Here is an 18,678-nt window from a genome sequence, read left to right on the forward strand (position 1 = left end):
ATGTGTGTGTAAATTTACAATATGTATATATACACATAATTTGTTGAATATAGCTAGAAAATTTATTATGTGATATTAAATGATTTATTAAACCCAAATCGAATATATTAAAATAGGGCATGATAGAAATGATATTTTAATTTTTCGATTAAAGTTTAAAGTGATCATTTTTCTCGAATGGGGGAAAATATTTTTATATTGCTTCATAAAATTGATGTTTAAGGGTATTATTAAACTTTTCTTGTATACATATATGCAAAAAATGAAAGATGCGGTGAAGTAATTAGTCTTGCTTTTTGAGGACCTCATTAGACACATACGGAGCGAATGCGCCGCAGCACTTACCTACATAGCTGTAATGCATTTTTTTAAAAGCAGTAGTGCCAGAGATCTTGGTCCAGCGAGTACATATTATCTTTATTCCTTATTTTGAACTTATTCGAATCATATACATTTTCCTTTACACTTCCAGATAAATTTTTAATAGAATATTACTCGCTTAAATCATAAAAACGACAAAGAAAATATAATGTTACTTTACCGAGAAAGTGCAAAATAACTGTTTTTCGCAATTATTTAAAAAGCAAATTAAATGACATTAAATTGTTTATTGGAATTAAATTGATAACGTGGAATCTAGGAAAAAATATGTATAGTGTTCATATGACACCGGGTAGATCTTCCGATAAACAAGGATCTTCGAAAAATGTGGATACTGAAGTGGAAGTATTTAAAAATCGAAGAAAAGAATCGATCCCAGTTAAGGTTTTTAATTATTTGAAAACACAAATGCAAACGGAAGGAATTTCAAGTAAGTGGAAATTCATTGATTATAACAACTTTGTTAAATAGAATAACTCATAGTAATGATCACGCATCAAACACAATTTGTTGCTATTTAATAAACGCGATATTATAAAATTTAGAAAATTTATAATAAATTATTTTCTTTTCCTTGTTATATGCTACTGTGGATGTAAGGCTTTAAGCAAATATTTTATTAGACGTTTATATTTGTGATGCTTGCTGTTTATTTTTTATTAAAATATATAATGATATACATATTAATCGAGGATAAAGAAAATAAACGAAAGAAAAATTTTTTATTTCACTCCTGCTTAATTTTCAAATAATCTTCTGAAGCTTCTTTAACGATTAACATCTTCCGCATTCGTTTCTTTGTCCTCGTTTTATAAAAAAAATTGTATGTTTTCTTATGTATATTAGGTATATCTATTAATTCTATTTTTTTTTTTTGCCAAATTTGTATTTTTACAAACACTAACTTAAGAAAATCAGAATCCTACTTTTTTTTGAGCTTTTAACAGTAGTATATTTTTTTATAATTAACATCGCACTTTCGTTAAAGTGAAAAAATAGTTTTACATGATCGTTATAACATAATGAATTACTCTTTTTGAACTAGATTAAACAAGGCAATCTCCTACTAATCATGTTTGATTTAAATATATAAATAATGTATAATTACTTTTCTCTAAATTACTTAATATCATTATTTTTTTTATCTTTTTTCTTTTTCGATGATACATACAATTTTATGTACTACTAAGAGTGTACATTTTTTTTATTGAGTTTAATTTTTAGAAAGATCATCTATTTATCTAATGGCTCAGTATTCATCACTGAAAATAAACAATCTGAGACTTCAATCTTTAAATCTTCGCATATATTTACATCTTTTTCGGTTGTCGTTTCATAATTCGAATAATTGTTCGGCCACACTTCTGAAATTGAATCTTCACTTCCCGCAATTTCACTTTTCGCACCATCCGCAGCTGACTCTCTTAAATCAGAATTGCTATTTGACATTGATGTATATAATATCCGGGATTCGTCCGTAGTTTCCCTAACTTTAGTTTGTAAACTAGCCATTCGCATTCCGGACGAAGTATCATTGTAGAGTAGCCAACATGGAGAAAAGGAATGTTGTCTGTATTCTGCAACAAATCTCTCTTTTTGGGAGCAAGTTACACTTGATGAAACTTGCGTATGTGTAACAATAGGGGCTATGTAACAATATACACAAGATGTCTGATCTAATTTCGATAAATCTATACGCTTGGTACTAATGATATTCAAAATATTTTCTAAAATAGAATGTGAAGACATCTTAGTGATTCTTTTCGGATAAAATGGATCTAATATTTCTAAAAATAGTAAAAATATAAAAATGTATTATTTTTCTTTACATTTTTAAATATATAATTTAAAAGCAATAGTACATACCATTTGTTTGTAACTTTTCTGTCATATTAGATACATCCCTATGAACATCAGATTCTGTTTGTATTATAGAGTTACAATTTTGTTCAGGTTGTCCTATATTTTCATATAATGGGATAGTTCCTTCATTATTGCGCGAACAAGAGTATTCATATGGTAGATTAGAGTTATAGTGATTATTGTTAGAAAATGTCTGTGATGTAGTAGATGCATAAGCTTCTTGATCTATATTTGCATTTGAAAAGGAATGTGTATACTGCAAATATTCTCCAGTAGTTTCTGTACTGCATTTAATCAAATTTTGTAAATAATATGTATTATTGCAGTCAGATTGCACATGAGAAATGATGTTTGTGTCGCAATACTGATTTTCTTCCAATGTATTCAAATTCAATAAATTTTGATTGGAATTGTATGGATGTACAGTTTCTGTCATTCGATATTGACACGTTAAGCTTTCATCATTTATAGGCTTGTTTAAGGCATCAGATCCTATATTATCACAATACATAGTCTGAAATATTTTTGATGATTGGACATCTGATGTTGGACAGTTGTTATCTACTGTATCCATATCACTAGTAATAGTCCAGTTTTCATAATCTTGATGCATGACAATATTTGTACTGGGGTATTTATATTGATTAATATTTTCATTTGTTAAGACATTTGAAATTTGTTGACCAATTTCTTCAACACTTTTTACAAAAGTTGGTTCATTTAAAAAATATTCTCCCTTTATACCACTTAGAAGACCATAACATTCTGTATTGTTTTCCAAAATTTCTTCATTATCCTGATTATCTGATTCAGCAGTTAAAGTATCAGAATTATCTAATAAGTTATTAGACTGATACTGTTCTACTGACAAAAATCTGCCAAGTACAGGACTAGCTATTTCTCCCAAATTTGCACCAACTGGTGCTTGTAACATTTTTTTAAGAAGTATAGATCCTTGTACATTACTGTTTGTGTCTTCTAATGTTTGATATTCTACATTATCATTTGGTTGATATATTGAATTTACATTGTTAACAGGAACTACATTAGATTTACTATAGTTACTAACATCTAAAGGAACCTTTTGCACATCAGTTGAAACTGTTGCTGTTCTTAGATCTACTATAGTTGAATCCTGTATTTGATTATTATTTGTATCATATGTTTGAAATTCTCTTTGTATTCTTTTTATTAAGAACTGTTTGAACTCTTCATAATGAGGGATTCTGTTGTTATCATCTCTATTTGTGATCTCTTCTTCTGCCCCCACCTAATAACATAATATATATTTTATTTTAAAAACTTTCAAATATTCTGCATCTTTCTTTATTAAGAGCTTCTTTAAAAATTTACGAGAATATTAACATTGCAAAAATACTGTAAATATAAAATTTCCAATAAGATTGATTAATGATCGATCTATAGAATTATTCATGTTCGATATAATTTTCTGTCTTAAGCGTTATTGATCAATGTTTGATACGAACGTGTGATTCTGCGATATAATATTTGAATTTGTCAAGTTCGCATACACATTACAGCGATAAAACTAAATGAAGATCAACTCACCCACTGATAAGGTGGTTGCTGTTGCGGACAATAGTAATCATCGGCCATACCGTAATCAGGACTATGTAATGGTGTGGAGGTTAACCCGAGTTTCCCGACTTTGACTTTTCTCATTTTCCTCTTACGATTCTGCTTAAGATCTTGTAAGAGCCTGCCAACTTCATTTTCATTTCCGCCTTTCGCGGCTTGTAACACTTTAATCAGTAATTTCTTCTACGGTCAAAAATCGTAATCGATCGTTCAAAAATCAATTTACTTGTCGTTTTAGGAAAAAGAACGAAGAAGTGGGAATAACTTTATTAACATTTTCGTTAAAGTTTCTAATGGTAGATCAATTACCTTTATGTTACCTGGTACCCGATATCGGAGAGCTAAGGCTTGTAATTCTTTGTACGATAAACTTGAAATGTCGTTTCCGTTCATTTTTAAATATCAAGCCATCCGGCCGAAATCCTTCCCTTAGTACTCACACATTTCTGATATGGCCGATAGAAAAATTCGTCTGCTAACCGAATTACCCTGAAATCTATTTAATTTAAAAAATTGATTTAACCGAAAATCAGTTCTGTATAAAAATTGTCCTTCGTTATTAAACTTTGAAAACAACCATTTTTGTCTTAATCGTGAAACTGTAGAAAATGATTTATATTTTAATATATTTCTATTTAGTATTAAATTAGTTTTTCAGAATCTATCTCAAACTTTGTATTTTAGCATAGAAAGATTATTAAGAGGAAAGAAATAAAACTAGTGACTGTGTATATTATGTTTCCTTTATTTATCTGTGCATACACAATTACTTACTTACTCCTTGACTCCTTTATCAGTAAAACGGTTCCTTTATCGATAGCAAGTGCTATTATCCTGCCATCTGTAAATCACGAATTTGCAATTTCGTTTTATCGATCGATAACGTCGTCGTTTTCGTTATTCGCGTGAATAATTCCATTAGTGAGATAATTCCCTAAATTCTCACGAATCTATAGCATACTTTAACTTGCGTGTTGACTGACAATGTTTGATATAGTTTTCTACCATGTTTATCGACGATCGACATATACCAAGTAATTGGATTGCTTCTGCAATGATGTTTTTGGCTCAGTTTCAATCGGAACTGGATCTTCCCCTATTCCATAGCATATTTATAGTACTAAAGCTCATGATGCGTTAAATATTTTCTCGTTTACTCGTAATAACATATGATCTTGTTATATTTGTCATGAATAGACTGTGGATATTTATTTTAAATTTATATTTTTACGAACAGAGCTAAAAAGGGGTAATTCAAGCAGAAATTTCTTTTATTTATTAAATATTATAATAAGTATTGTGCTTTGGATATTTTATATGTCTTGACATCTTATGTGCATTTTTAAATCTTTAAATTTTCCATAAGTACATAAAAATTTGCAGTCTAACCATGGGAAGAGTACATTCTTATGATAGGGTAGAGAAGTAAGCAAGTAGCATACTCGACGCATACAGCTGCGTTCAGTAGAAAGGTTGTTCATAGTCAGACGCGTCTGGTATACTGTTTTTTGTGAAGGTAAAAACTGAGTGCATCAGGCGCGTCTGATTATGGACAAGTTTTCTACTGAACGCAGATATACAAATTCAGTTTCTATCTCTGTAAAGGACAATTCAAATTAAGTACATTTTGTATCGTGTATAAATCGTAAAAAATTATACTTTTATAGTTACAAATCTCTTTTAGAATTTTTATATATGCTATATACTATAGTGGGATGAAGAAGTGCTACTAGGTACGCGTTCTTTTGCTTCCCTTTATCTCATTAATTATCGATAAAGTGGAGTGCTTTCGCTCATCTCTTGTTCCGAGTGAAATGGTCGCTGCTTGAAGTGCTCTCATAAGATACGTTAAGGTAACTTGATATTTTAACGCTTTTCATCGAGACAAGTTGTTTATTTAACAAATTAACGAAGTACTTAAGTTCGCTAGAACAACATTAATTAATGAGTTTCGTCTCAAATTGGAATGTATGGAAATAACTGGGAAAAGGATGCACAGAATTGTATGTATTATTCTAGTTTGCAAGTAAAATCAATTCACTTGCGAATATGTAGGTATAACGATTCAATGAAGGAGAAAGCTGGATATAGTAATGATTGCGGTAAAATAAGTAACAATAACGAGCCGAATATAGTCGTTTATTAAAACGATACCTATCAACTGAATAATATTAAACTGTATTAAGAATACGAAAATTGAGAGGCTTGTAGCAAAAACGAGACTCGTCAAATTTTTCGGTGTTGTAAATAATAATACTTAGGCTTTTATCAAAGTTGTGCTTTATCGGAATAATCATCGCCAAGTTAATAAGATAATTATTTTAGGGTATCACAATTATTGCTTTCTTCAAAGAACGCCTCACATACTGACACGATTTAGTCTGATAATAATAACGCAGAAAAATATTGATATTATCAAATATTCCATTGTTTGTTGCTTTTATTTTATAAAGATTATTAAGTTCAGACGAGCATACATTGTTCATTATATTTTAACTTAATTTATAAATGTTTCGCTCTTAATCAAGGCATCCACAACCCAATTGAATACAGTTCTCGAATACATAATTCAACTGATTACGGTTGCTTCGCTATAGAATTACAGATAACATGCACAGTGATTGCGTAACATTTCGTTAAGACAAAATGAAGCCCACTGAACAAAAACTAAAGATTCTGAAATATGTTTGCACCCTCTCGAAGGAAGATAAAATTTAACAGAAATCCTTGATGATTTTTACCATGGACGCTTCGATTGTTGTCGGCTTTTATGTACGTGTAAACGAACGCAGTGTTTTATCGTATACGATAAAAAATAAAATCTTCTAAAAGATTTTTACCAGGAGATCCTTAGATCTGGCATTCAGGTACAGACTTTACGTGAATATGGTTGGAAAAAGAGCGTGGACTTGCGCGAAGGAGCGTATACCCCGTGCTTTTGCGTGGCAGCTGTTTCAGTGCATCATCGCGAGGGCCGCGCACATCGTTACCGAGTCCCGCCGTGTGAGTTACGTTAGTCGGTCGTGGAGCATCGATCGTTGAATTAGAAGTGCACGCGTCGATCGGATTCGAACGGCCGACCACGGAAACGAAGAAGATGCATCGTGGATAGAAGGCAAAGGAAGAAAAAAAGAAGAAAAAGAGAGAAGGGAGAAAGGAAGGAAGAAAATCTCTTTCCGGTGGTTCAGGTTCGGTAACCAAGTTAGAAGGAAATAAAGGAAGAGATCGTTAGATCGATCATTTACGAGGCGACGAGGAAATCACAGTCGCGAAGCCGGATCGCCGAGCGCGATCGTTCGCTTGTGAATCGGCAACGAATCGGTGTTTGCGGTCAATGAAGGCACGTAAGAGCCGCGAGAAAAGTAAGTCCATCAATCATACAGGCCGACTGTAGTGCCGCTCGAGTTTCCTCTCCAATAATCGGTGCAGGCCAGTCGATACGCCGTGGAAAGAGATCCTCCTTGAGACGAAGGGATTGACACAGCCCAGGCCCGAACGAATCTTCCCCCTTTATCGCGAAACCGTTCGTTGCGGTGTGTCAGTGCTAACAGCTGCCAAAGATGCAACGGCAAGGTGCGACACTCGCTCAGACAGAGAAAGAAAGAATAACAATTCTTCTCCTTGTTTTGCCCCGTTGACGACTCCTTCTTTGAGAGATAGCACCTTGGAATATACTACTTATCGTAGTTGGTCCGCTTAGGGAACCGACCGATGCGACCACGCTCTCTATTGCCTCTCTAGACCGTCGCGTCTCTTGCTCCCTTTTTCTACTATCTCTTTCTCGCCTTCTCTCTTTCTCTCTTTTTAATTGTGTACACGCACACGCAGATCTCCAGATCTCGCGCGTTTTTAATCGACAAATGCTCCGAAAGCGGAATCGCAAAGTGGGGTGGATACAGGGTAGGAGCTCTCCCGTTGCTATGGTGACCCCGGATGCCCGGGACCAGAGCTGCTAGTGGAATTACACAGTGCACAGGCATACGTCTATAATGTGTAAAAGCCAAGTTCAAAAGCGCACGGCCGTGTTTTAGACAAGTCTCGACCGACAACGGTGCGCCCGAGATGTTTTTCTCCCCCCTCTGAATTTCCCTTCCTCTTTTAACCCGTTTACTAATTACCCTGTTTTAGCAGCGTAGACGCAAGACGTATAGAACGCAAACATTCCTTTTCCGTATTGATTCTTCGGCCTAGCTTTACAGCTTCTTCGGTTATTCGAGCATCTCTCTTTCACAGAATTAATATTCATTCGTACCTTACACAATTCCGTGATCGTAATTTTAGCAGCGATCAATGGGAAGCTTCTACCTTAGTCGCAAACAAGCCCGATGGTATTCAGCTGCTGAACACACGAATCGAGAACAAACGTTCTCTCTCTGTCTCTCTCTCTTTTTTAGCGACACATTAGTTTTAGAGACACGTAGAAACGACACGGGGAACAGCATGATAACACGAGATAAAAATTCCAAATCTTTAACGATATCTTTTAACGATCCATTACGGTTTATTTGAAACTTTTCCCCCCACGGAGCTTTATGTTCCCGCGATCGCGTGTGATCTCGAAAAAGAAACGTCGTTTAAAACGGTTCGCTTGGTCGTTTTCAATCAGTGATCAGAAGCATGTGTAAAGGATAATTGCAGTAATTGCATGATAGGTGGACACGCGTGAATTCATCTATCGTTCACAAATATCCAATTTGCGTTGGACAAGGATTTGCTTGATTTTACCATGTGCCTTTCAATTCTGCGACTATCGACAAACTCTTTATCTTCAGATCCTTTCCGAATTATAAGTTACATTAAGAAAATTTGTCCAAACTAATGCATAGAACGATTCTTTACGTAGCAATATATAGTAAACAGTAAAATAGATTATCGCCGCGTCATTCAATAAGTAATTTTATAAAAAGCCAATATAAGCGATGCTTATTAATTCGTCACTTATTTATATACACATTGCATCTTACAACTATAAAATTATCCCAAAGTTTTCAAGCGACAGATTATAAGATAAGGTACAACGTGACAAAATTTGACTAGAAGTATACCAAGTCGGACAGCGAAACTTGTAAAACCAGAGCACTGTGTTTGGCTTAAAAAAATATTATTTCGACAAACAGATGAAAGTGTCCTGATACTCTCGAACGTGAATGTTTTAATAACGAGATCGCTCGATGTTTGCCAACGCGTTGCAACGCTCCGAAAGAACGGAGCGGCGTGTTTGCAAACTTGCTGATCGATACAGAGATTGAAAGGCAACTTGTGGAATTCGTGTCCAACGATAGGTGAACGCGTGCCAACGTCGAGATCATCACCCTAGTTACGACATTTCCGTAAATCAAGTAGTAATGCGTATATTTATTACTGGTAGCAATGTACAGTCTCTCGTAGAGTATGTTGGTAGAATGTCGATTGTTAGGTACTTCTTTTTGATTAGGTGCATTTGTATAGAGATTGCAACTACTCTTTAGAGCTCGATCTCCCTCTCTGTAGATTGTAGCGTTGGGTTACGCTTTCGTTTGATCTTGAATCTTATTTTCGACGGCGGTAATTATATTTATAGCGCTTCGCGTTAATGAATATCGATTTTAACGCCGCTTCGATGTGAAACGCGTCTAGACAGCCGTGTCGCGTGAAAATTGTCGCCCACGAAACAGCGTACGCTTAAATCGTGGCTTGATTCTTTTACCCCTGTAACGAAAGCGATTGCTCGATGCTGCGCCAGCCGATCGACCTGAGAAATCTAAATCACTTTAGCTACTCGAATCTCAAGTATCGCGGATGTCTCGAATTACCTGGAACCTGTTGACTTTTAGCGATCTCTTTTCTATCTCTCTATTCACCCCGCGCATCTTTCCATCGTCTATAAAACGACGAAATAGATGGAATCGTGCGAATAACTCTATTTACAACTGTCCCCAAGTAAAACACCATCTTCGACGAGACCTAGATGGCAAGGAATACGCCAACTTGCAAACGTAGTTTCGATGAAATCTTTGTTTGAATAAACGGGGCGAGAGCCGATAACAATTGGAAAAATTCGGGCCGAAATGTTTTACCTGGGCAATTAATTCTTCCCATTATCTTTCGCTCACGAGTTCTCCGCCTGCAAGTATGTGCACCTGTACATCTCCAGGTATTTTCTCCGTCTTGGCAATGCGCGCACTGTCTCCCGTAGAACCCCCGTATTTCTCGATGGGAGTGTAGGCAGGTTGCCTGGTGAAGTCAGTCGCGCTATCTTCTCGGGCACCCGGCGTATCTTCTCCCGTAAAGTAATTGACGTTCTTGAGCTCGTTGCACCCTGTATCGTAAGTAGATAACGCGTCATCTCCTCTCCTGCCTGCTAGTGAGAGAGGAGAAACGGCGTTCCTCCCTTAGCCTGGTGTAGAGGAAGAACGCACTTTGATCAAAGGTGAGAGGGGAGTATCTCGAACGCGTGGTACAGTCTTAGAAGTGAAGCGCCTATTGGCAAACTTACAGAGGGCGAACTTGAAGAACTCGGGGGCGTTTTAGGGGGTTCCACCGCCGGTGCCCTTGCCCTTGGCGGCAGGTACAAGCCGGAGGAGCTTTCCACATTGGCGGCCAACACCAGGTTTTCCAAGAAGGAGATACAGCTTATCTATCGCGGATTTAAGCAGGAATGTCCTACGGGTCTCGTCGACGAGGAAGCGTTCAAGCAGATCTTCTCACAGTTCTTCCCACAGGGAGGTAAGTTGATCCCTTCGTGATTGGATATTTCTCGAGCCGTGTAACGAAAGATCTCCCTCTGTCAATTATTATTGGAAATAAAAATTAGTTCATTCATAGAATTAGTTCGTTTCACAGGTAACGTCGTTATTATCTGTATAACTTTTAAATGTACAAATTTGATTATACCGACCGATGAATATCGTATTATTATACAATCTGTTGTTCACTTATTCTGTAACCTTTGTAATCCTCGCTTCAAAGATTGTTAAGATCTTGACGCACAATATTTGGCTACCGCTTTGAGCTTTCTCATCAATCTTATCCGTTACTTTCGCTTTGGAATATAAAAATTTATCTATCCGTATTAGTTAATAACGTTATGAAGCGTGAACAATTTAAGAGTTTTCGTTTCAACAGAAAAACGATCAACGTCGAATGTTTCAGATGCCAGCCAGTACGCTCATTACGTCTTCAACACCATGAAGAGGAAACCGTCTGGGAAGATAAGCTTCGAAGTGAGAGACTTTTACAGATATACGTACGCTTTGCTTGCGAAGCAACTGTTCATAGTTTCATAATTGCGTTTCATCGTATCCAGGAATTCCTGACCATCTTGTCGAAAGTTTCGAGAGGATCGGTGGAAGAAAAGCTTCAGTGGATATTTGGACTCTACGACCTGGACGGCGATGGATTGATCAGTAAAGAGGAAATGTTGGATGTGGTTGGTTCAATCTACGAGATGTTGGGTCGTTACACCCAGCCGCAAATAGTTGAGCCGCATTTGGCTGCCCGAGAACACGTCGATCGTATTTTCCACGTGAGTAAACGCGATCGATCTCGCTTCTGTCCCTTACATGTAAAAATATTTGCTGATTTATTCGAACCACGATTGATCGATCGGAAGTTCTCTTCTAATTAGGGATTTAATACAGCTGAGCAATTTTTTATCCTCAGTTAATGGACGCAAACAAAGACGGCGTGGTGACAATCGAGGAATTGGTACAATGGTGTTCCAAGGATGAACAACTCTTGCGGAGTCTCGACACTCTCGACACTGTCTTATGAGATCTTTACGATTATTTTGTAACCTTCACTCAGCTCCCAAATGTCACAAATCTCCCGAAAATTATAACGCAACATTCGTACGAGTTCCGCGGGTTGTTTCTAAAATTTCGATTCCCGCGTTTAATATCTGACGATTCACGCGAGGAATTAAGCATCGGTTGGAAATACTAACTCGAACTCGCCGAACGTTGTCTGTAAATATGTACTTACCCTTCCTACCCAGTCTTTCAAGCGTGCTATCGAATCCACGATGAAATCAACAGTATTACTAGACCTCTATTATATATTTCCTTTTCGCATCGTATACATAATCCTCACGCGGTCAACAGATCATTGATCGTTGTCGCGTGATTGTATAAAACTAAAAAGAGAAGAATATTTCAGCTACGGGAATGAAGAAGATCTAATCCATTTCATCGTCGAAGAATACCGACACTCTCGAAGAAGAAGATCTAAAGTATCTTTTATTGGCGTTAAAATTCTAATGGCATGGACTTAATAATTCAGAGCGAGCTATCGGATCGTAGGTATCGCAGAATTGTTAGCTAAGATCGATGTGAAACGGGAACAAGTCGATCTCCAGATTTGCTAAAACGGGGATTGAATTCTACATAATATCCGAACATAATATCTGTACTTTCGTAAAGAATTTTAATGATTTTACCAAGCTGTGCTATTATATTTTTCCGTAAAATTCGCAGAGTCAAGTAATACGATCTAATATTTCTTAAACTTCTATGTTTCTTTCAAACTCTACTTTCCCTGCATTCTACGAGTTAAAAAAGAAAATCCGATGCTCGTTCCGTTAGGTGATTTTCGTACGATGCAGGTACGAAATAGTTTTACTTTTCGCGACTGTCGAATTATCTCTAATTAAAAGAATAAACTGTAAGTACGTACTTCGATACTGACCATCGTTGTGGCAATCAGCTGCAATTTAATGGTATTTTTCAAAGAGCTTCGACTATTATCCATCGTTCGGGTCGTCCTCGTGTCTTGTTGTTGTTGGTCAAGTAAAAATTTGTCCGAGACATTTGCATTCCAAAGATTCAACGTTACGTTTGTAGTTTACAGATGATAAGGAGTTCAAGACAAGGAATTGGGATAGGGAAGAGATTATTCAGAGTTTATTCAAAGTTTCATTGTTAGATTCAGGCATATGCGAATAACGTTTGACAATCGTTTTAATCTTAATTAAAATATAATCTCTGGTACGAACAAGTATAGAAGTTTTCTTCGATCTCGTTGTACGTTCTTGGATATTTCCAGATTGTATGCTTCGCACGCTTAGAAAGCGTGGCAAGAAACTGCAAAGTGTAAGTCGATACCTAAGTTACATAAACTTATAAAATATTCGCATATGTCTATTCTCTTCATAGATGATAGATTTACCAATACCTCCAAAGGCCCATGTACGATGGAAGATGTAGTTAGTAACCCAGTAATAATGTAGTATCCTCGACCAATTAAGAGAAACGTGGTCCTCTAAGATCAACGCCTCGTGTGATTCTCTCGTACCTTATTATAGTTATTATTACTATCGCATAAAAAGTATTGTTATTAATACAATTACTATTAATCTCATTACTTGTCTTCTATCAAATCGAAGCAAGGTATGTATTGCGTTCACACACATGAGAAATCGTTGAGCGCACATTCGAGATATTCTAAATATTACGCGTACAAATATAATCGAATTTGTTGAATTTCTCAAGTTTATTAAAATACCTATATTATATTTGAGAAGACGTGATCCGAGAATGTTATCACGTGGATACAAAGAAATTGATTCGACGTTTATACCTTGGATCATTTTAATGGTGTGCGATTTAAATCAGCGCGCCCTATTATGACTGTTTGTTATATCAGTTTCAAATTAGGAATCAATTTTTTTACTAATTGGTAGATCGTGTATCCATAACTTATGTACTTACGTTTATACGTGTATGTGTATGGCTGTTAGACCTGAAATACCTTCGTATTATTTTCTTAACGATTATGTTATCGAAACAATAACGATGTTATTTCAAGATTCAATGTACCTCGAAACCTACCTTCTTCAGTTGGAGGTATTAAACAATTTGTATTTAATAAAATTATATTTTAATTCATTTTCATTGTACATATTGAAGGTATGATAATTGCGCGTTAAAATAAGATTGGTACTAATCATTTCTCTTTTAATTAATGTTATAAAATTGTACAAAATAAAGATAATTATAATTACAAAATACAATATGTAATTCAAATCTTTTTCGCGAAAACGAATTTTCGATATCTTCAAATATTCTTTTTTACATTCTCGCATTTTTAATTGTTTGTCTTGGAATATAATCCTATCATCCTGGAATAATATAATGTAATATAAATAAATTACGAAATTTATATAATTTTCTCCAGGGTGGCATGATATATGATTCTTGACTTCTCCAATTACAAGCACTCGATCTTTTATAGTATAGTAATCCTCTATCAGTGGCGCTGCACAGTGTTATAACTTGTGTATAGGACATGTAATTCCGTTAATCATTAGTATAGTTTGTTTCTTGTATTTAAAGTTGAATTGGAATAATCGTTATCGATGCTTCAACTTGATAAGCGAAAAAGAATGTTCTGAGCTGTGTGTTTTGCGAGAAATACACTTTCAACGTCGTACAACGTACTCTAAAAAGAATTCCAATGTAACATTGAACATGTTATATAGTATACTGTGTAACAATTATTCATTTTTCAATTGCAGTGTTAGTAGTTGTAGTTATTTCGATTTCTAAAAATTTATCTTCAATGAAATTTTAAACAATTCGATATACTGAAATTTATATAAGAAAAAGATGGTACGAATAAAGTGGTCTTTAACCAAAGCGCCTAATATTCTTAAGTGAGTAATAAAAAATAATAAAGAGCAAACATTTTAGTTGCTTGAACATATTATATTACATTTCGTTGCTTTTAGACTTAACTTAAAACAAAAATGGTGGCGTTTTCAAGTCATTATAAAATCTTTATTTTATAATGAATTTTTAAATTGGGGTTATGTTTGTGACATACTTCTAGAACCAATGTTCTGGTTTGTAGAAAATTTTACTGCTTGTTTAGGACCGGTGAGTACTTTCGTAAACTTTCCTAATTTCATGTATATTACTTTTTTTTTACTTATATCTTTATGTGATTCTTATAAAAAAAATTGCTATTGTTCACAATGTATTTACTAAGTTTGACAGTTTACAGGTATTTGTAGTAATGGTAAGTCTTTTAACTGCAAGTATCGTGTACATTGCATATTACATCGGTCTACCATATTGGTGGGAAAAGAGTCCATTGATGACAATAATCCTCTTAGTGATTGGAAATTGGTTATTAGTAAATGTATGTTTTCATTATTATATGGGAGTAAATGTCCCAGCTGGTTATCCGCCAGAAGGTGGTCTTATACCAGAGGCTGTGAGTATTTGTAAGAAATGTATTAAACCAAAACCACCCAGAACACATCATTGCTCTGTATGCAACAAATGTATTCTTAAGATGGATCATCACTGCCGTATCCTTTTGAATATATGATATATTATCTTAGTGTTGCCTAAAAACCCTATATATTTCCTAAACAAAGAAACAGCATGGTTAAACAATTGTGTTGGTCATCATAATCATAGATACTTTTTTCAATACATGGTTTTTACAGTACTTGGTATTTTATTCATAATGTTGTTTGGTGTAGAAATAGCATATCAAGAATTCTTTCCAGCACAAGAACCAGAATTAGATGGTCATCCAGTACGCATTAATAATTCTGAGATAATTCCTGTGGTAATTATTATAGTTCTATTTGCGAAAAATGAATTTAATAATTAGATCAAATTTATTTAATTATTTATTTGTATCTTAGTCTGAATCACTAGATCACCTAAGTGAAGAGGAATTAGCTGAAATAGCTAAACAAGCTGCAGATACAAGCATTAAAGAATGGAACCGTCGACTTATAGTTTTTGCAGCTCTAATTTGCGTGGCTACTTTTGCAGCGTTAGGAGCTTTAACATGTTGGCACGCGGGTCTCATTACTAGAGGAGAAACAAGTATAGAAGCACGTATAAATAGCACAGAAACACAGAAGTATAAAGCACTTGGTAAAATATATCAAAATCCATATGATTTTGGACCAAGACAAAATTGGAAGCTGTTTCTAGGTATAATTGGGAGGTAATCTAAAACACTAAATATTTATTAATATTTATATTTATATTATATTAATATTTATTAATAAGTATTTTACAATATAATAATAACTTTATATTCCGTATCACAGAAGTTGGTGGCATATACTTTTTCCATCTAATCATGGACCATATGGAGATGGTCTCACATGGAAGACCATTCATGATACAAAAATATCTTGAGTATAATTTTCATGCCTAATAATGGCAGAAGTTACACTTATTATTTACAGTCACCCTGAAGTCATTCTTACAGATTAAAAAATCTTCTAGTCAATCTATATTACAATTATATAGTACTATGTGCACATGTTTCAAACAATATTAATATAATCTGAAAATACTAATGTCATAAAAATAACATTCACTTTGTGCATTAATAAGATTATTTGATATGTACATACATTGACAGATAACACTTTTATCAAACATTACTACACTTTTAAACATTATTATCAAATGTATTTTTAACTTTTAATCTTTAAATCAGTCGAAATGTTGCTGGAAAAATAAACAATTTTTTATCTTTGCAAACTAAGGTGTACATTAATGATACAAAACAAAATTTATGGCCAAACAATATCTTCGATCCAATTAAGATAGTGTGAAACTCTAGTATATACTCCAGGTGTATTGACAATTGCACAGCCTTGTCCGAAACTGGTAATACCTAATACTTGAAATAAGCATTCATTTCTTGGATGGGGTATTTGTAAGGGGCCTCCTGAATCACCATGACAAGTATCTTTATTCCAACCACTGAGAGTATCTCCTGCACAAATCATACTTGGCATAATTCCATATGGTATTGCTATTGATATGGACTCATTGTATTTTATTGCACAATCTATGTTATCAACAATATTAAGAAGAGCCTTTTGCAGTTTATCACTCTCTTCTTCTGCATCTAAAGGTATTGATAACAACAGGTGTATTTTTTTAAAGAAATTTTAGTCTCGTTTGTTCATCAATACTTTGATCTTACCAAATTCCGTGACTCCCCAACCACTGATCCATGCTTGCATAGGCACAGTATCATATCGTTGGTATAAACAAGCAGGTCTTATTTCATTGTTAAAGGCAACAGCTGTACTTAGTTTTAAAAGAGCTATGTCAGCATACATAGCAGGAGGTTTATAACTTGGATGTCGTACTATCCTGTTGATCTTAGTTGTGATACCTTGTTGATTATTTCTCAAGTTAGACATACCAATACGAGCATTTGTAGGGCTTCTATTTTGCAGAAGATAGTAGTATTTAAGTAATTTTTACATTAAAAACTTAGCATGATAAATAAGATGAAATAATACCTTGGCCCATAAGTACAGTGTGCAGCAGTAAGTACCCATTCTGGAGCAATAAGAGTGCCACCGCATGAAAAAATAAATGACCCATCTAAAGCTTTAATGCCTAAAGCAATCATGTGAGGAAACTCTCCAGGAGAAGCATCGATACCTCCAACGACAAGATGGTTTGTGGTCTTACATTTTTGATTAGTTATTGTAATCACCTCTGGATTTGTACCCACTAAAGACAATGCATTTGTTGTGCCTAAGATCTGTCTTTCATATTCCTCACATTCTAGTACATAGAAATTATTAACAATTAACATTATAAACAACAAAGAAGGTTGTTTCACTTAGACATAAATACTTACTAAGTTCTGACTTTGATTTTGAATCTATGTATGGACTTGTTATACTTGGAATTTTATCCATTGATACCTTCTTATTCTGCATACTTGTGCTAAGATATGAATCATTCATGGGAAATACCTGGAATATTGGAATATATGGAATACTAGTTGTATTAGAATCATGTGGTACGAAAGGATTATTATTAGAAGTAGATATATTAAAAATAGAGCTTTCTGATACCTTGAGTGATTTGCTATTTACAGGTGTTTTGTTCAATTCAGTACTATTCCCATTATATGAAACAGACAACATTGAAATATTTGATAAGAAAGGATTCTTTTTATACATTTCACTGTTGCCTGAATTACGAAGAAATGGATTATTGTAGATGTTATCACTTAATCTCCATGGCTCAAATTTGTTCTTATTTAAGTTTTCTAAAAATATATTCAACTATATTTATTTGTTATTTAAGGAAAAGAAAATAATTTATAGTCAGGAGTAAAAAAAATTATAAGCAACCTTTCACGAGATCATGTAAAATACTTGAAGCAGAAAAATAGTATAAAGTATAAAATATAGTTAACCTGCTGTTTTCGAGGACACAATTAACGCTATGTTAAATATTAAACATATAGTAAAAATGTTAAATTGAAGTGTCATTTCTGTAATGTGCACAAGTGATCTTTCCTGGTTCTTGAATTAAAATGGTATTAGGGAAGGCAAAAGATCATTTATATCGCTAACAAAATATTCGATAGATAAACACATGATTTTTCTACTGTTAACCTTAAGCTTCCATTTATCATTAAATTTCTATAATGGATCAGCAGTGATTACGAAATGATGCATTTATTAAGAATAATATATGGATCCAACCACCAATGTACGGACGTACCATCAGTGTGTATAATTCGAAATAGCCTGCGATTGGCTAATTTGTGGATCTTCGTAATGCGTTCCCGATATCACGTGACTCTGTTTTAAGTCACAAATGTTAATGCTTTCTTATCGTAGGGGAATTTTCCTAATAGTTACACTATTAATTTTTGTATTGTAAATACAATAATCTTGTTTGCTTCGATGTACATAATTCGAAAATCCAACAACTGGATAGAAATGAAATCGAAATAACTTAAGCATTTTTTAAAAAATGTTTATCTTTTTTAGTCTTTTAAAAATTCTTTATTTTAAAATCTCTTTGTCATATTTATTTAGCATGCTTTATAATATTATCG

General features: G+C 34.2%; 4 protein-coding genes across 9 annotated transcripts; 2 read left to right on the top strand and 2 right to left on the bottom strand.

Moving 5' to 3' along the window:
- Positions 1-390: 390 nt before the first annotated feature.
- Positions 391-13,831, top strand: LOC126869996 (Kv channel-interacting protein 2-like). Of its 4 annotated transcripts, XM_050627292.1 has the most exons (6): positions 6,833-7,205; positions 7,273-7,416; positions 10,321-10,548; positions 10,975-11,045; positions 11,129-11,347; positions 11,485-13,831. In XM_050627292.1, the coding sequence occupies exons 2-6, from the start codon at positions 7,404-7,406 to the stop codon at positions 11,593-11,595; spliced, it is 642 nt and encodes a 213-aa protein (XP_050483249.1). In that variant the 5' UTR covers positions 6,833-7,205; positions 7,273-7,403; the 3' UTR covers positions 11,596-13,831. The 4 variants fall into 4 exon arrangements, with proteins under 4 accessions (XP_050483244.1, XP_050483245.1, XP_050483248.1 ...); XM_050627287.1 differs by lacking the exons at positions 6,833-7,205; positions 7,273-7,416 and adding an exon at positions 391-811; XM_050627288.1 differs by lacking the exons at positions 6,833-7,205; positions 7,273-7,416 and adding an exon at positions 392-811 and having other exon boundaries at positions 10,354-10,548.
- LOC126869969 (uncharacterized) lies at positions 829-6,254 on the bottom strand. Its single transcript, XM_050627226.1, has 4 exons — positions 4,153-6,254; positions 3,814-4,026; positions 2,248-3,514; positions 829-2,168 (listed from the first exon to the last, which is right to left on the bottom strand). The coding sequence occupies exons 1-4, from the start codon at positions 4,234-4,236 to the stop codon at positions 1,615-1,617; spliced, it is 2,118 nt and encodes a 705-aa protein (XP_050483183.1). The 5' UTR covers positions 4,237-6,254; the 3' UTR covers positions 829-1,614.
- Positions 13,832-14,059: 228 nt separating the features above from the next.
- LOC126869990 (palmitoyltransferase ZDHHC16A) lies at positions 14,060-16,337 on the top strand. Of its 2 annotated transcripts, XM_050627275.1 has the most exons (6): positions 14,060-14,473; positions 14,549-14,696; positions 14,824-15,133; positions 15,209-15,399; positions 15,479-15,789; positions 15,896-16,337. In XM_050627275.1, exons 1-6 carry the CDS (start codon positions 14,427-14,429, stop codon positions 15,984-15,986), a joined length of 1,098 nt encoding a protein of 365 aa, XP_050483232.1. In that variant the 5' UTR covers positions 14,060-14,426; the 3' UTR covers positions 15,987-16,337. The 2 variants fall into 2 exon arrangements, with proteins under 2 accessions (XP_050483232.1, XP_050483234.1); XM_050627277.1 differs by lacking the exon at positions 14,060-14,473 and having other exon boundaries at positions 14,817-15,133.
- LOC126869985 (serine protease snake-like) lies at positions 16,300-18,423 on the bottom strand. Of its 2 annotated transcripts, none has more exons than XM_050627266.1 (6): positions 18,028-18,423; positions 17,681-17,877; positions 17,461-17,578; positions 17,114-17,384; positions 16,789-17,036; positions 16,300-16,710 (listed from the first exon to the last, which is right to left on the bottom strand). In XM_050627266.1, the coding sequence occupies exons 1-6, from the start codon at positions 18,101-18,103 to the stop codon at positions 16,370-16,372; spliced, it is 1,251 nt and encodes a 416-aa protein (XP_050483223.1). In that variant the 5' UTR covers positions 18,104-18,423; the 3' UTR covers positions 16,300-16,369. The 2 variants fall into 2 exon arrangements, with proteins under 2 accessions (XP_050483223.1, XP_050483225.1); XM_050627268.1 differs by having other exon boundaries at positions 17,963-18,089.
- Positions 18,424-18,678: the final 255 nt, after the last annotated feature.

Source organism: Bombus huntii, chromosome 10 (genome assembly GCF_024542735.1).
Source record: "Bombus huntii isolate Logan2020A chromosome 10, iyBomHunt1.1, whole genome shotgun sequence".
NCBI classification, from domain to species: domain Eukaryota; kingdom Metazoa; phylum Arthropoda; class Insecta; order Hymenoptera; family Apidae; genus Bombus; species Bombus huntii.

Bases quoted from the DNA above. Each gene is read 5' to 3' on its own strand.
- LOC126869996 (XM_050627287.1), top strand. From the start codon at position 649: ATGTATAGTGTTCATATGACACCGGGTAGATCTTCCGATAAACAAGGA. The intron at 10,549-10,974 runs GTAAGTTGATCC...CGAATGTTTCAG, and splicing joins ACAGTTCTTCCCACAGGGAG to ATGCCAGCCAGTACGCTCAT. The intron at 11,046-11,128 runs GTGAGAGACTTT...CATCGTATCCAG, and splicing joins CTGGGAAGATAAGCTTCGAA to GAATTCCTGACCATCTTGTC.
- LOC126869969 (XM_050627226.1), bottom strand. From the start codon at position 4,236: ATGAACGGAAACGACATTTCAAGTTTATCGTACAAAGAATTACAAGCC. The intron at 4,027-4,152 runs GTAATTGATCTA...TTTTGACCGTAG, and splicing joins GGGTACCAGGTAACATAAAG to AAGAAATTACTGATTAAAGT. The intron at 3,515-3,813 runs GTGAGTTGATCT...TTATGTTATTAG, and splicing joins AGCAACCACCTTATCAGTGG to GTGGGGGCAGAAGAAGAGAT.
- LOC126869990 (XM_050627275.1), top strand. From the start codon at position 14,427: ATGGTACGAATAAAGTGGTCTTTAACCAAAGCGCCTAATATTCTTAA. The intron at 15,400-15,478 runs GTAATTATTATA...TTTGTATCTTAG, and splicing joins ATTCTGAGATAATTCCTGTG to TCTGAATCACTAGATCACCT. The intron at 15,790-15,895 runs GTAATCTAAAAC...TCCGTATCACAG, and splicing joins TTTCTAGGTATAATTGGGAG to AAGTTGGTGGCATATACTTT.
- LOC126869985 (XM_050627266.1), bottom strand. From the start codon at position 18,103: ATGACACTTCAATTTAACATTTTTACTATATGTTTAATATTTAACATA. The intron at 17,579-17,680 runs GTATCAGAAAGC...CCAATATTCCAG, and splicing joins TAAATAGCAAATCACTCAAG to GTATTTCCCATGAATGATTC. The intron at 17,385-17,460 runs GTAAGTATTTAT...TCTATGTACTAG, and splicing joins AAAATCAAAGTCAGAACTTA to AATGTGAGGAATATGAAAGA.